The sequence below is a fragment of the Colossoma macropomum genome, unplaced genomic scaffold (assembly GCF_904425465.1).
Source record: "Colossoma macropomum unplaced genomic scaffold, Colossoma_macropomum, whole genome shotgun sequence".
NCBI lineage: Eukaryota > Metazoa > Chordata > Actinopteri > Characiformes > Serrasalmidae > Colossoma > Colossoma macropomum.
In genome coordinates this window covers 5,083,285-5,096,685 of record NW_023494788.1, presented here as the reverse complement: position 1 = coordinate 5,096,685, position 13,401 = coordinate 5,083,285, and the positions used below count along the sequence as shown (strand labels likewise).

The window sequence follows — 13,401 nt, the reverse complement described above, 5'->3', positions numbered from 1 at the left end:
TTAACCTTGTAACTGCACATTCCTGATGTAACATATCATTTATGCTAGTTATTAGTATAAAACACTCATCATATGATGGATCGAGTGGATCACTGAGAACAAGCCACTGGATCACTGAGAAAAGTGCAAAATTAACAAGAACATCTGACAAAATGATGCCAAAGCGCAAACTGTGATGTCAGCACTCATCAGTGAGGAAATACTAAGTGCTGAAAATGTCCACATCATTCAGTGTCTAAGTAGTCAGTTTGTTCCAAAATCTAGACAGCTGATCTACACACTGGGTGTCACATTCTGTATGCATGTATCTAACGTCAGTAGTTGAGATTAGTTGTCAAACTGCTGTGGTCTGTAAATATAACCACTTTCAGCTCTGCACTCTCATTTCTAGTTGAAGCCACTTTAAATTCAGGAATCTGTATTGGTATCAAAAATATCAAAAAATTATATCCAACTCTACTCATCAGCTATTAAACCTTTCAGGTGTTTAAACTACCTTTGGGCCAAAAGCTTTAAATATCAGTTTGAAAAAGAAAACCAAATATCAAATCAATATTTAGGCAAAAGCTGCTCTTCATATCAAGGAAGACACTTGGATAAACATGAAGCTAACTGCTGGAGATGAAGACAGACAGTCTGTGTACAGCATTTTAAAATGATTTCTAGGACACCGGTGATTTTCTAACACCCCCGCAAATGAAGACTTAAAGGAATGCCCACCAAATCTACAGCGACTTAACGTAAAGTTCACTCTCAGCTGTCACTCACTGGGGTAGTCTTTGGGATGCACTTTCTCTGACCAGTTCCCGTAGAAGGTGACCCGGTACTTGGCTGTTCCACACGCACAGCAGTCCTGCAGGGGCTTCTCTGTAGCTCTGAGAGGGTCTGGAACACAAGCACACTGGATTAGTGTGTGTAAAAGTCTCACGTACACAAACACACACACCCTGTGCCAGCATACACACATACACACATGCATGAATGCAAACAGACATTCACAGCTGAATAAAGGCTAAATTCTCAAAACATGCTTTATTATTCAGAAATAGTGAAGGGAAATTAGAAGGTTTCTGTGCTGGATGAGTAACAAGGGTTGTCTTCAGTTGGCTACTGAGCTAACACTAGAGCTAACTGGTACAACGTTGGATAGTGATGGACCTCAGTGGACGATGTGCCAACATGTTTATCAGAAAAACATCTTGTTATTGTTTCTGGATCTAGTTAACGTCAGCTAGAGAGGTTAGAGTAGTTAGCCTTTTTAGCGCAAAAGCAGTGTCAGAGCCAGCTGCGCTATCTCTGCCTTATTAGTCACATCCTTATCTACACTTACTAAGGTACTTGTGTTTCATGGTAGAAAAGTGTCATATAATATATATATTTGCACAGAAATATGGAACATTTGTCATATGTTGCAGTCTTATTAAAAGATAAATCCGCGCTCCCGAGTGGCGCAACCGTCTAAGCGTTGGCCCTATCATCAGGAGATCGCGAGTTCGATCCCTGGTGATGCTACAGCCATCCGTAGCCGGGAGTCCGAGAGAGCACAATTGGCCTCGCTCTCTCTGGGTGGGTGGGATGGCCCCTCCTTCTCCCCCCATCACTCAGCGCGATGCTAGTCAGCGCAGGCGTCTGTCAGCTGACGTAACAGATCTGGCGGTTGGCGCTTTCCTCCGAGCGCGTTCGGCTGTCCAGTGACGTTGCGTGAGCGGCAGCTCGAAAAGAAGCGGTGGTTGGCTTCACAGGTCTCGGAGGAAGCCTGTGTTAGCCTTCACCCTCCTAGCGTTGATAGCATCGTGTGATTGGGGGAGTCCTAACTAGCGGGTGGAATTGGAGACGACTAAATTGGGGAGAAAACCGGGTAAAAATAAAGATAAATCCGCTCACTTGTTAGCCTGTATATTTTCTCTGTCTCACTGAGATGAATCGCAACAAAAACCCCAAAAAATGATTTCAGTATTCAAATCTTCGCAACTCAAACGATGAACCGAGTCCTTGACTACTTGTCCACATCCCTACTTAAAACACTATGTGGGGGGCTCCCGAGTGGCACAACTGTCTAAGTGTTGGCTCCATCATGAGGAGCATGCGATTGCTGGTGATGCTACAGACATCAGTGGCCAGGAGCCCAAGAGAGCACAATTGGCCTCATTGGCCTGGGTGGGTAGGATGCCCCCGCAACATTCAGCCTGATACAGGTGACAAGGTCAAAACTTCTCATCTACGTCATTCAGACGGACCTATGTATCGCTCTGCTTGGACAATGGACAGTTTCTTTTGGCTGCATGTCATTTGCATAAAGCTGAAGCCAGCTCAACTTTTCTCGCCACACTGTGGGTCAGTTTTGCGTTGCTCCCTGTTCCACAATCACTGGCATACATTTTTCTACTCCCCGTTGAAAATGAATGGGACGAAATTTCAAATGACGAATTCACATCTAGTGGAAGCGCAGCGTAATAGGCCACAATGAAAGAATGATCAAAATTGGAAGTGAAAAGAGCTTAATGCTCTTTACTAATGTCATGCGCTCAGTAGGAGCAGGAAAAACAGAGGAGGAAAAGAGAGTACGGACACAGAACAATTTTGAAAGCGAATTACACGGGGCAAATTGAACAAACAACACAATGATAACGCTGTAATTGCATAGCTGAGAAACAATTTTGCAATTACCTTTCTCACACAGCCTCTTAGTGAGAGAGCCTTCATCCTGGAAGGAAATGATCTTCCTCTGTACGACACTCGCCCTGTGGTGAAGACAGAAAGGTTACATCTCGTGTATCCGCAGCTCTGTTTAATGATTAGTCCACTTTCATCTGAGACAAAACACCTCAATCATGTATACAGACGCACCGCTGTTAGCTGGAGTAGCTCATTTCTAAATGCTTCACAGCTCTCAGAGATACACACCACAATATAACTTCATCTGACATTCATCTGTGTGTTGAAATATTGAACATAAATAGCCCAAAGAGTCCTGGACTGATTCCCTTCACAGAGATGGAGCAGTGTGTCATATTACCACCCCTTGAACCAAAGTGACGAGGGGTGAGGGCTCATGAGGTCTATTGCCAAATATAGCCGCTATATTTGCTATCCAAAAATGACCAGTGAACCTATTAGTGTTATACGTAATGCTAATAATTGTAAAAAGTGGTAAATTTGAAAAAAAAAAAAAGTTTTCTTTTGGTACTATTTTGCGTTAAATGTACACCTCAGACATAAATGGATTTTAAGAAATATGTTTTAGGCCAAAACCTTTTATTAAGCTATTGTAAAACAGTGAGTGCGTTTACATGCACTTAATAATCCAATAACTGCAGAACATCAGATTTTGTCAGTAATCCGATCAACTCATTTAAATGCACTTGAGTAATCAGATAATGGGAAACTCCAATTTATTTGCCAATAAACTCACAGAAAAAAACGTGACGTAAGCGTAATATAAAACTCAAAATTCATGCTGCAGCCTTTTTTTTAACCTTCCCACCATTTTAGCTAAAATATGAACATATATCATCTAGAAGATGAAGAATATTTAAATCTTTCATTTCGTAACAGCATGTATTTAGTTTCAGCGTCACTCCAAAAGTTTTTTGCTGCATCTCGCGGCGACGCTGCTTGCTTATTTCCGGTACTGGTAAGAAATCAGAGTGTGCTGTTTACATGACCATTTGAATAATCAGATAACTGCAGAAATCTGATTATGATCAGATTATTGACTGCATGTAAACACACTCAATGTTTCAGCCATCAGGCATCATATTCATAATCATTGCATACGAAGGAGCTTTTAGAGACATTCAATTCTTCAGACGTCTGGTTCCTATCACCACCACTGTGAACAGTTCTGACTCTAGAACAGAGCATTTCACACCAAACCACTCTGAATGACTTTACAACCATTTTATTATACAGAAAATCTGAAAATGTGCTTGAGTTCCCCTTTTAAGTGGTTTTCACTTTGTTTAGCTCCCGTCAGATTTTAGCACATTGCCACATCTCCCGCACGCTGGATACTACCTGTTTAAAAGGAAGAAGGCTCTACAACACTCCGACACTGCCCAGCTCCAGCCCATCTCAAAGAGAGGCCCTGGAGGCTAAGACAGAGCAGCATCACATCAACCCCACTCGACACCTCCACTATCCCCACTATTCCCACTGAATACTAATGCAGCCCCAGCACTGTGTCCCCACGGAGCCTGCAACTGCTGTCAGTCAGTGATATGACATGTAGTAGGGTAGAGCTGTCCATCTCCCCCTGGCCTCCAGGCTGTACCGCACACACACCACCTTCCACGGAAGTGTTACACATTGAAATGATGGTTGTCTTGCTGGAAAAAAATAGGTATGGACTCATAGGCACACATTGTATTTTGAGAACAACTCAGTTTGAGTTCCACTTCCGTTGCTATGTTCTTGTTTCAATTGTATAAATAAGAGGGAAAACGCATTGCAAAAGCATAATAAACCCTTTTGTACACATAATAACGAAATGTATCATATCGCTCTGCCTTGAATGCATGTAAAGAGTAATCAATTCACTGGCCAGATGAATGTATTCACTGGAGTCTCAAGTGGCTTCAATTGTAGGAAAATCAAAGGGCATTGTTGGTCGCCATGCTGTTGTCTTTGTCAGGGGCCCTTATTTATCAGACATCTAAGAATAAGTATAGAGGTCACAGATCAGAACCTGCTTGTCCATATAATGGAGCACTGAGCCACTCCAGACTGTGCAATGTGTGTCTATGTGTTTTTTTTTTATTATTTTCTGCTTTGTCTTTGTCTTTGACAATGTCTTGTAAACATTAAGAGTGGTTTGATGTCAGACGGTTCACTGTACACTGTTAATAAAGGTTCTGTGCAGGTACATTTTTCATTCATCAAGATGCAAACAATGTAAATCTTCCCTCAAAGGCACAACAGTGGTTTTAAGGTCCAGTTGTGTACCTTAAATAAGTTTTTCCAGGTGAAAAGTTTGTATTTGTACCTTTTCATAACCTGATGTTTTAAAACAGAACAATAAAATAAAAAGCCTGGAGACGAGACGGGGTGTGTGGAGTCAGCACAACTTAGACAATATCATTTCAATGGATTATGGTTCAGTTATGTTCCCTGACTAAAGGTACTGAGATGTACCCTTGGGGGAACCACCCCACTGACAAGAGGGGTCCTGCCCCAGTGTCAGTTTCATACATTTTTTTCTGAGAGTGTACAGAAACGTACTGACTCAGATTTTTTTATACTGGTGGTGATAGGAACCAGGTGGACTGTGATCAGTGAACCTACAATTTAAGCCATTTGTTGATCTCCAGTCAATTTACCCGATGCTGTATGTGCCGTCAATATAAGCCAAATCCTTCGGTACATCTGTCAGTTTGCAGCTGACTGTCTCCGCTTCTCCTCTATGGACTCCACCATGTTCAGTATGCCCCACCATTTGTGTGCTCTGACTGATTTCAGTGCCGTTCTCATAAAGGTGACTATTTAATTTACTGTTTTTTTTCTCCTTCACTGTGTGACTGCGACCCCACAGGCCAGATACCACCCCAGACCCCCATCCCCTCATCCCCCGCTGCAGAGGCAGCAGCTTATCAGGTGTCTGGAGGCTAAATCTGTTCTATTCAGCACATCAGGTCTTACAGCAGGGGTCAAATCTGACCTGCATAAAAGACTTTTACTACATGGTGCCCAACCTTGCTCCTGGATATCTGACCGCCTGCTGTGTTCAGCTGCAGCCTGAATCTAACACACCTGGCTCAAATTTATACTCAAAGAGAATTCACACAAATGATCCAAAGCACTTTCTTTTTTCTGTAAAGTCACATAGTTTGCTCACAAAATGCCTCAAAGCATATCAAATCTTTTGGACTGTGCACAAGTGTCGCACTGACCGATTAAAAGCGATTAATCAGTGAGTGTGACATGGTGTAAAATTACTGGATTTTATTTTGGCACTGTAATAAAGATTCTAAATGTTTAAGGCCCACCAGGTAGAAAGAAAAAAAATATTTCCGTTCTGTGTTTCTGTTAACAGTATTTAAAAATTTTGTATTTCAGTATTTTGAAATGGTGACTTGTTTCCTCAACATTTTGACTTATTTTCTCAAAATTTTCTCTTAGTATCTCAAAATAATGACTTCCCTCAAGACTTTGACTTAGTATCTAAAAATAATGACTTATTTTCTCAAAATATTGGCTTACTTCCTCGAAATAATGGCTTACTATCTTAAAATATTGACGTAGTATCTCAAAGTAATGACTTTTTTCTCAATTTTTTGACTTATTTTGTCAATAAAATGACATATTTCCCAGAAATTCTGACTTAAGCCAAAATAATGACTCATCTCAAAATTTTGATATATCTTAAGATTTTAAAACCAAATTTCAACACACTGTTATTAATGTTATTGAATTTCAAAAAAAATAAGTCATTATTTTGAGACAGTAAGTCAAAATTTTGATGCACTGCTGGTGGAAACACAAAAGGAAAAATTAAAAACGTGATTTTTTCTGTTCAATAGAACAGAGTTGATGTTTTGGGGAAAACCTCACCTGCAAGTCCTTCTTAGCTCCTGTTCTCTGGGATACGTTTTCACACCCTGTCATTATTTTTGCCCATTCGTCCACTTTGAAGGACAGTACTTTTATTACTATCATTTTACTATTTTCATGCTTATTTATATTGTTGTTTACATAAATCTTCCACCTGCCCTTCCACTTCAAACCTGTCATTCCTCCTCGCTCTCTGCATCTTCTTCGTCATCCTGGTTACTCCGCCCTCCTGTATGTATTCCCATATACTCAGTGGGGAACTTAGGAAGGTTAACGCAAAAGAAAAATGGAAGAACTTGATAAGCTGAAGGTGCTACTAGGTGTTTATCTGGAGTGAAGTTCTGCAGGAGGGAAGGTCAGGCATTTCTCCAGGAGCAGGTCAGGCATTTCAAACAGACAGAACACTCAACACTGAGGAACCGTGCACGGACGCTGGCCTTATTCTATTCACAGAGGAGAAGCTAACGATGATGATATTACTTGACAGCTCTGTAATGATTTAGGCGTGCAGTTTACACAGTGCTAACTGGTGGGGTACAAGCTTCCATTACTTGATAGCTACATTAGCCATGCATTTCACTGCACCACAGAACACACCTGTAAATAAGCCCAAACCAATCAGCACAGAGGCAGATTTGACACGCGATGTCCAACCTATCCACTATTTCTTCCACCAAACAGCAGCGATGAAACTCACTCCAATCTGCATCTCCCTCCGCCACTGTAATATGCATACATTACTGACAGCTCCACGAGGGAGGAGTGCTGGCCGGCTCCCAAACGTAATTGGACTTTTATTTGATGTTGGCTGCCAGGCGCTGCCAGTCGCATTTCACGGCCTTTCGGCTGGCGCGGAGCCCGGAGCTCCAAGGTGCGCCCGCCTCCCTGACCCGGCCATGCCAAGACCAAGTGCCGTCTTAACATAGCAGATGTTTCTGAGTGCCAAACTATTCAGAAGGAAGTCACGCACAGCAATAAGCTGGCAGAGGCAGAGATTAGTAGTTTGTAGTAGCAGCTAATGTGGCTAACAAGTAATGGAAGCTTAAAGCTAACCGATTAGCATTGTTAAAACTGCAAGTCTAAATCATCACGCACTTATCTCAAACTGTGTCAAGTTGTTAGGTAATCTTTACTGACTTCACTGTGTGCTGTATGACACTGTATAACACATTATTGCACATATAAACAGTAATAGCAGTAAATTTGGGGCCTGAATTTCAGCACTTTTTGTCAATTTTGTAGATTGATGTATGTCATATAGTAATGAACCTACTTAATTTTAGTAGCTTGAGGTGTGATGATTAAGGCATGCAGTTAACTGGTGTATATAAGCTTCTATTACTTAGCAACATTAGCCTTGTAGCTCCAGTGTAAAACTAAAGAAGTGAACACATCATGGCTAATCAGCTATGTTTGGGATAAGGCGAGGGTGTCAAACTCAACCAGTAAAAGGGCCATATTAAAAAACCTCATCAAATCTGTGGACAGAGAAAAAAAAGTTTTTATTTCATTTTTAGTTAATGTTGTGCTGTAACCTGAACTGGCCATCGTTTATTCAAAATATGCAAAGACGTCAACAGTAAAATATAGACATTTGTAGCAGACCTTGAAATATTACATGGACACATGAAATATTCAAAATGTCCCCAGGTGCTCAGTCTTAAACCTACCTATGAGCTTCTGAGCTGCTGAGCTGATGTTAAGTGTTTTTATTGGTTGAACTGCAGCTGAAATACATTTTGGTGATATGACTGGTGTGGAACTGTGTAGAATTGTGTAGAACTGAGGTGTAACTGCTGTCCCATAGACTGTTGTTGGGGTAGGAGAGTTGTAGCACATTATGTTGCAGTGCACACTGGGGACTGTAGTGCAGCACATTGTGAAACAGGCTAATATTAATAGAAAATTAAAATACTTTCGCGCTCCAAACAGGATTGCGTGGCGGGCCTGATCTGGCCTGCGGGCCTTGTGTTTGACACATGGGGGATAAGGAGAAAACTGTGTGCATCTCTCTTCAAACTATCCCTATTATCTTCTCAAATTCATGCTTAAAGAGAAATGTGACAGATGCCTGGCTGAGGCTGCCTGGGATTAATGCTGGTTATCATTTCTAGCACAAAGGAAAACAACGGTAGGAGAAAGGTGTGGAGATGTGTATGAGAAACAGAGAGTTAAAGGCCAAAATGAGGAAAAGATTATTTTGCTATAAACGTCCAGGGGGGATGTTTGACGTTGTCTATGCTTCAGTTCGGTCTTACTGTTCATTCTGCACTCACAGAAAAGCTACTCCTCTCCACAGCTCAGCCGCAATCAGCACGACTAATGGCTCTTGAACTTCCTATTTAAATTTTTGGGGTCTGTGTGATATCTCATTAAGGCTTGATTTACCTGGCCTTTTCACTAATCACACCAAAGAGTGAGTGTGTGTGAGTGAGAAAGAAACAGAGATGTGTGTTCAGACCAAAAGAAAGAAAGAAAGAAAGAAAGAAAGAAAGAAAAATAATGTTATAGATTAGATAGAACACATAGACTAGGTTAAAAGGTTAGATAAGTAGATAGGTAGATGTACGGATGTATGTGTGTATGGATGGGTGAATGGGTGGACAGATATACCGTACTGATCCCCAAGGGGGAAATTTGGGCGCTATGTTGGTAAAAGAACATGGACATGACACAGTACTCATATTGTGCACATCTGGTTGAAGGCTTGAGACTTGAAATGTTCGCAGATGAATCATCAGGATCATCATGACCTACAAGAGTTTGCAGGGATCCTCCAGAGTGGACACTCCAGCTGTCCACATTAAAATACACACTTTAAACACACCACTGACCGCTTAAAAACTACATTCTTCAGTATTTCACTGGAAAATATAGACTGTTAAAACAATACAGGCCTATAGAATATTAGCATTAGCATTACATAGCAAAGCGATAGAAATACAGAAAACTCTAAATTGAGAAAATAGTAATAACTGTCTCTTTTGTTAAGGAGTGCTGTATTCAGAACTAACACCTCTCATCTCAGAGTTAGTACACTCCCACATAAAAAGGTACTAATCTGTCACTGGGGCAGTACCCCTCTTGACACGGGTGGGGCGGGGGGGGGTGTACCGTCAAGGGTACATCTCAGTACCTTTAGTCAGGGAACATAACTGTAGCATAATCCAAAAAAATCCACTTTTCTAAGATGTATTGACTCCACACACCCCGTCTCGTCTCCAGGCTTTTTATTTTATTGTTCTGTTTTAAAACCTTCGGTTATGAAAAGGCAGAAATACGAACTTTTCACTTGGAAAAACTTATTTAAGGTACGCAGTTGGACCTTAAACCCACTGTTGTACCTTTGAGGGAACATTTACATTGTTTGTACCTTGATGAACAAAAAATGTACCTGCACAGAACCTTTATTTCTAACAGTGTAGAGTATGAAAGTACCAGGTTTTCCATCAAACTGGTGCTGTTTCTCATTTTAACCTATTCCCGGACCAAGACTGTGTCACGTTAAGTATTATCACATAAGATTTCACACACATCTGAAGTGAAAGATGCTGTTGTATATGCTATAGATCTGATAGAAATGGCGTAGAGTAGCACTACTCAATCACTTCAAGATCTCCACTGTCCACTCCAGGCACACACTGTGCGATTTTTTTTAAGCCTGATTTGGTCGAAGCTGACTGAATTTCATGATCGGACAGAATTTCAGCTTCATCGTCCGTTGTTTTCTGTGCAGTGTGAGAGGAGAAACGATGCCCGATTAACTGCCCAAAAAACAATGGCATTTGAGGCACCAGCGTCTGTATATGCCGACTTTGCTCCTTTTGACTGAGTTGAATTGAGAGGTATAAATAAATACAGTGTTTTTTTTGTCTTTGTAGAGCTGCCTGTAGACCGTCTGCTCTTCAGCTTCAGTGTTAGCAAAGTTAGCAAAAGCTGTTGTAGCAGTTTGTCAATGGCTGAAGTTCTGGTTTCCACATCAAAACAGTGCACTGTTTGTCCAGTATGGAACTGTGCACACATGGCTGAATCTCAGAAGGCTATTTATTAGACATGTGATGCACTACATTAGACATGTGAGCAACTACTTTAACATGTGGTGCACTATGTAGGGAGCAGCGAGCCGTCTGAGATTCAGCCAATGTTTTTTGCTCGGGACTCTCATTTTGAAATAAACAGCTTTATTGGAAATTGTCTGTAGACAGTGCTGACTTTAGTGGCTGTGTTTCACGTGCTGTGTGAGCACCCATGTCACGTCATGTCAGGGACCGAGTGTTTTCGTACAGTGTGAGTATATAAATCGCAGGCTTTGTCTGCACACGATGGGCGATCCAAACGTACAGTGTGAGTTGTCACCAAAGAACAAGTTTTCTAAAATCACACAGTGTATGCCTGATATAAGAGCAAACTTGCAGCTTAGTTTCATAATATTTACCAAATAACATAAAGTAGTTATGGAAAAGTCTATAATAACACATCTTGAGATTAACACCTGAACACTAAGCCTCGAATGAGAGGGGTATTAAAATCTCTGATAATGAATTGTAATAGTGAATATTACTGTAAGAGGTGGCAGCAGGGTGAACCCAGCAGGGTAAACCCAGTCCTGTTTGTGTAGCAGGGAGGCACAGAGAGCAGCCCAGGTCAAAGCGACCCATTTTACACTTCTAGGGGCTGCAGTCACGACTAATAACTGCACACACAATGTTGACTGAAGATCTTTGACTCTGTTTCGCTGGTACAGCCTGTAACTGTACATCCAACTTCATCATTCTGCAGTTTTAGATCATTTGTTGATGATTTCTTCTGTTTTTGTTTAGTACCCTTCTTCCTTTCTAATCTATCACTCATTTGCTCTCCATCCAGCAGACCACACTGCAGATATCCCTAACATTTTCATGATCCCTTAACTGTCAGAAGAGAGAAAAATGAGCACTAACTTGAGTATGACACAGCCGCTGCCAGTAGGGGGCGCTGTCCAGAACACTTGTATGCGGGTGCGTCTCCTGGGAATGCTCTCCGTGACAGCATGAGGGCAATTAGTCATGAACTGAGTGTCGCTCTCATCTATGATCTGTGGACAGAGAAAGTGAAAATTGAACAAATAATAACGTGTATCAAAATTTACTTGCACGCTGATACGCCCCTTCATCTTTCCCAACGGTACATAATAGCAGTCACCGTCAATGACCAAAACTAGGTATCTGGGCACAACCTTTCAAAGTAAAGTGGACCAGGAGGGGGCGGGGCTTACACTATGCACATACTCACACTCTAATGACTGGCTGTTTTATCCATTATAAATAAGAGCTGCTATTTTTGGGGCTAATTTTGTTACTGAAAATCTAATGAAGTTTCAGAATTGAAAAACATACTGAAACTAAAAGTGTGTATCTTTATACGGGTTATGTGGTGGTGTGTGTGGTGCTGCTGCAAGTGTATCAGGTACAGTTTTTCCACCCATCAGTGTCACTGCTAGAATAAATCAGTGCCTTCTTCCATGGCCAGACAATTTTTGTGGACACACAAATCAAACTGTTTTCAAAGACTCCCATATAAACCAAGGACAACGCTAAACTGGTTTGTGCAGAAATCTAAACATGCACTACATTATATACAGAACTCGCAGCAGTTCTACACATATCCTGGATAAAAAAAATCAAATCAGTTACTTTATTGCACTCAATAACAAGACAATTCATAAACGATTATGAGGTACTTCAGCAGTTTTCTTACTTATGACGAGGCAAATGTTTGGACATCGCAAAAAATAGTATCTTGTCAAGTGAGATTATCTTAAATCTAGCTGATCTATCTTCTATTTCTTGTTTTGAGATAGTTGTGCACCTATTATAAGATTATTTAGCTTATTTCTAGACATTATTTACTTGTTTTAGGTCATTTTATCAATAAATTTATCTCAATATACTGGCAGATTAAATAGCCTGTTTCAAGCACATTTCTTAAACAAGTAAAATTATCTGCCAATAAATTTACTTAAAAATTGACTCAAAACAAGTAGAAAATGTCTAGAAATGAGGTAAATAATCTTAAATTAAGCCTACAACAATCTCAACTGGAGAAATATTAGATTTATTGACTAGATTTAGGATACTTTTACTTGGCAAGATACTATTTTTTGCAGTGTATTTCGTTTGATAACAGCTATAAGATATATTATTGCTAAATTTTACATTTTTATTCTTTTTCATTTTTAATGGTTGCACGCGTTTTAATCCACATAATTTGTAAATGACGTGCCGCTTCCGGGATGTATATGGGACGTTCTGCTTGCTGTGAATGCACTTTCCTGTTAATGAAAAGCTAAAAGTTCCATGTAGTATGTGTGAAACTTCACAGGCCTTACACATATAATGATCTTCACTACAAGGCAGATTTATCACTGGGCTGTTACTGTTACTGGGTTATAATTGCAGGTAAACTATAGCATCATGTTCTCAACACCCCACCTCCCCTAACTTCCCTTAGCATTTTTCAAAACTACCCAAAGCAATGTGGGGGCTGAAGTCATAACACGTTCTGCAGGACAGCCTAATGTAAGCGTGACTGCAACCTGGTTTGGCTGGCGACAAATGTTGGCACTCGAGGCACAGGATTTGTTAACATCATGCATATTACTTGACTCAATACACAACTTAGCTGCACACATGCTTCAGTGTGCTAATGTGATTAGAAATGACATGATTATAAATCATTTTTCCAAAAGATTTACTGCTTATATAAGATATGTTTTCAGTGGCGGGTGGGACTGCGCTCATCTTCACGGAACCGTGAGCGAACAGGGATTCATTTAGACAGGCAGTCGAATTGGATTTGTGTTTCCACATACCT

At 40.7% G+C, this 13,401-nt stretch overlaps 1 protein-coding gene across 1 annotated transcript in view; it reads right to left on the bottom strand.

The window, feature by feature from the left end:
• spon1b (spondin 1b) overlaps positions 1–13,401 on the bottom strand; it is a 132,068-nt gene that overhangs the window by 100,182 nt on the left and 18,485 nt on the right. Inside the window, exons 3-5 of the mRNA XM_036568118.1 lie at positions 11,490–11,623; positions 2,668–2,741; positions 769–885 (exon numbers count right to left, since the gene is read on the bottom strand). Of these exons, the coding sequence (XP_036424011.1) occupies positions 769–885; positions 2,668–2,741; positions 11,490–11,623 (325 nt within the window). The remainder of the gene's footprint in view (positions 1–768; positions 886–2,667; positions 2,742–11,489; positions 11,624–13,401) is intronic.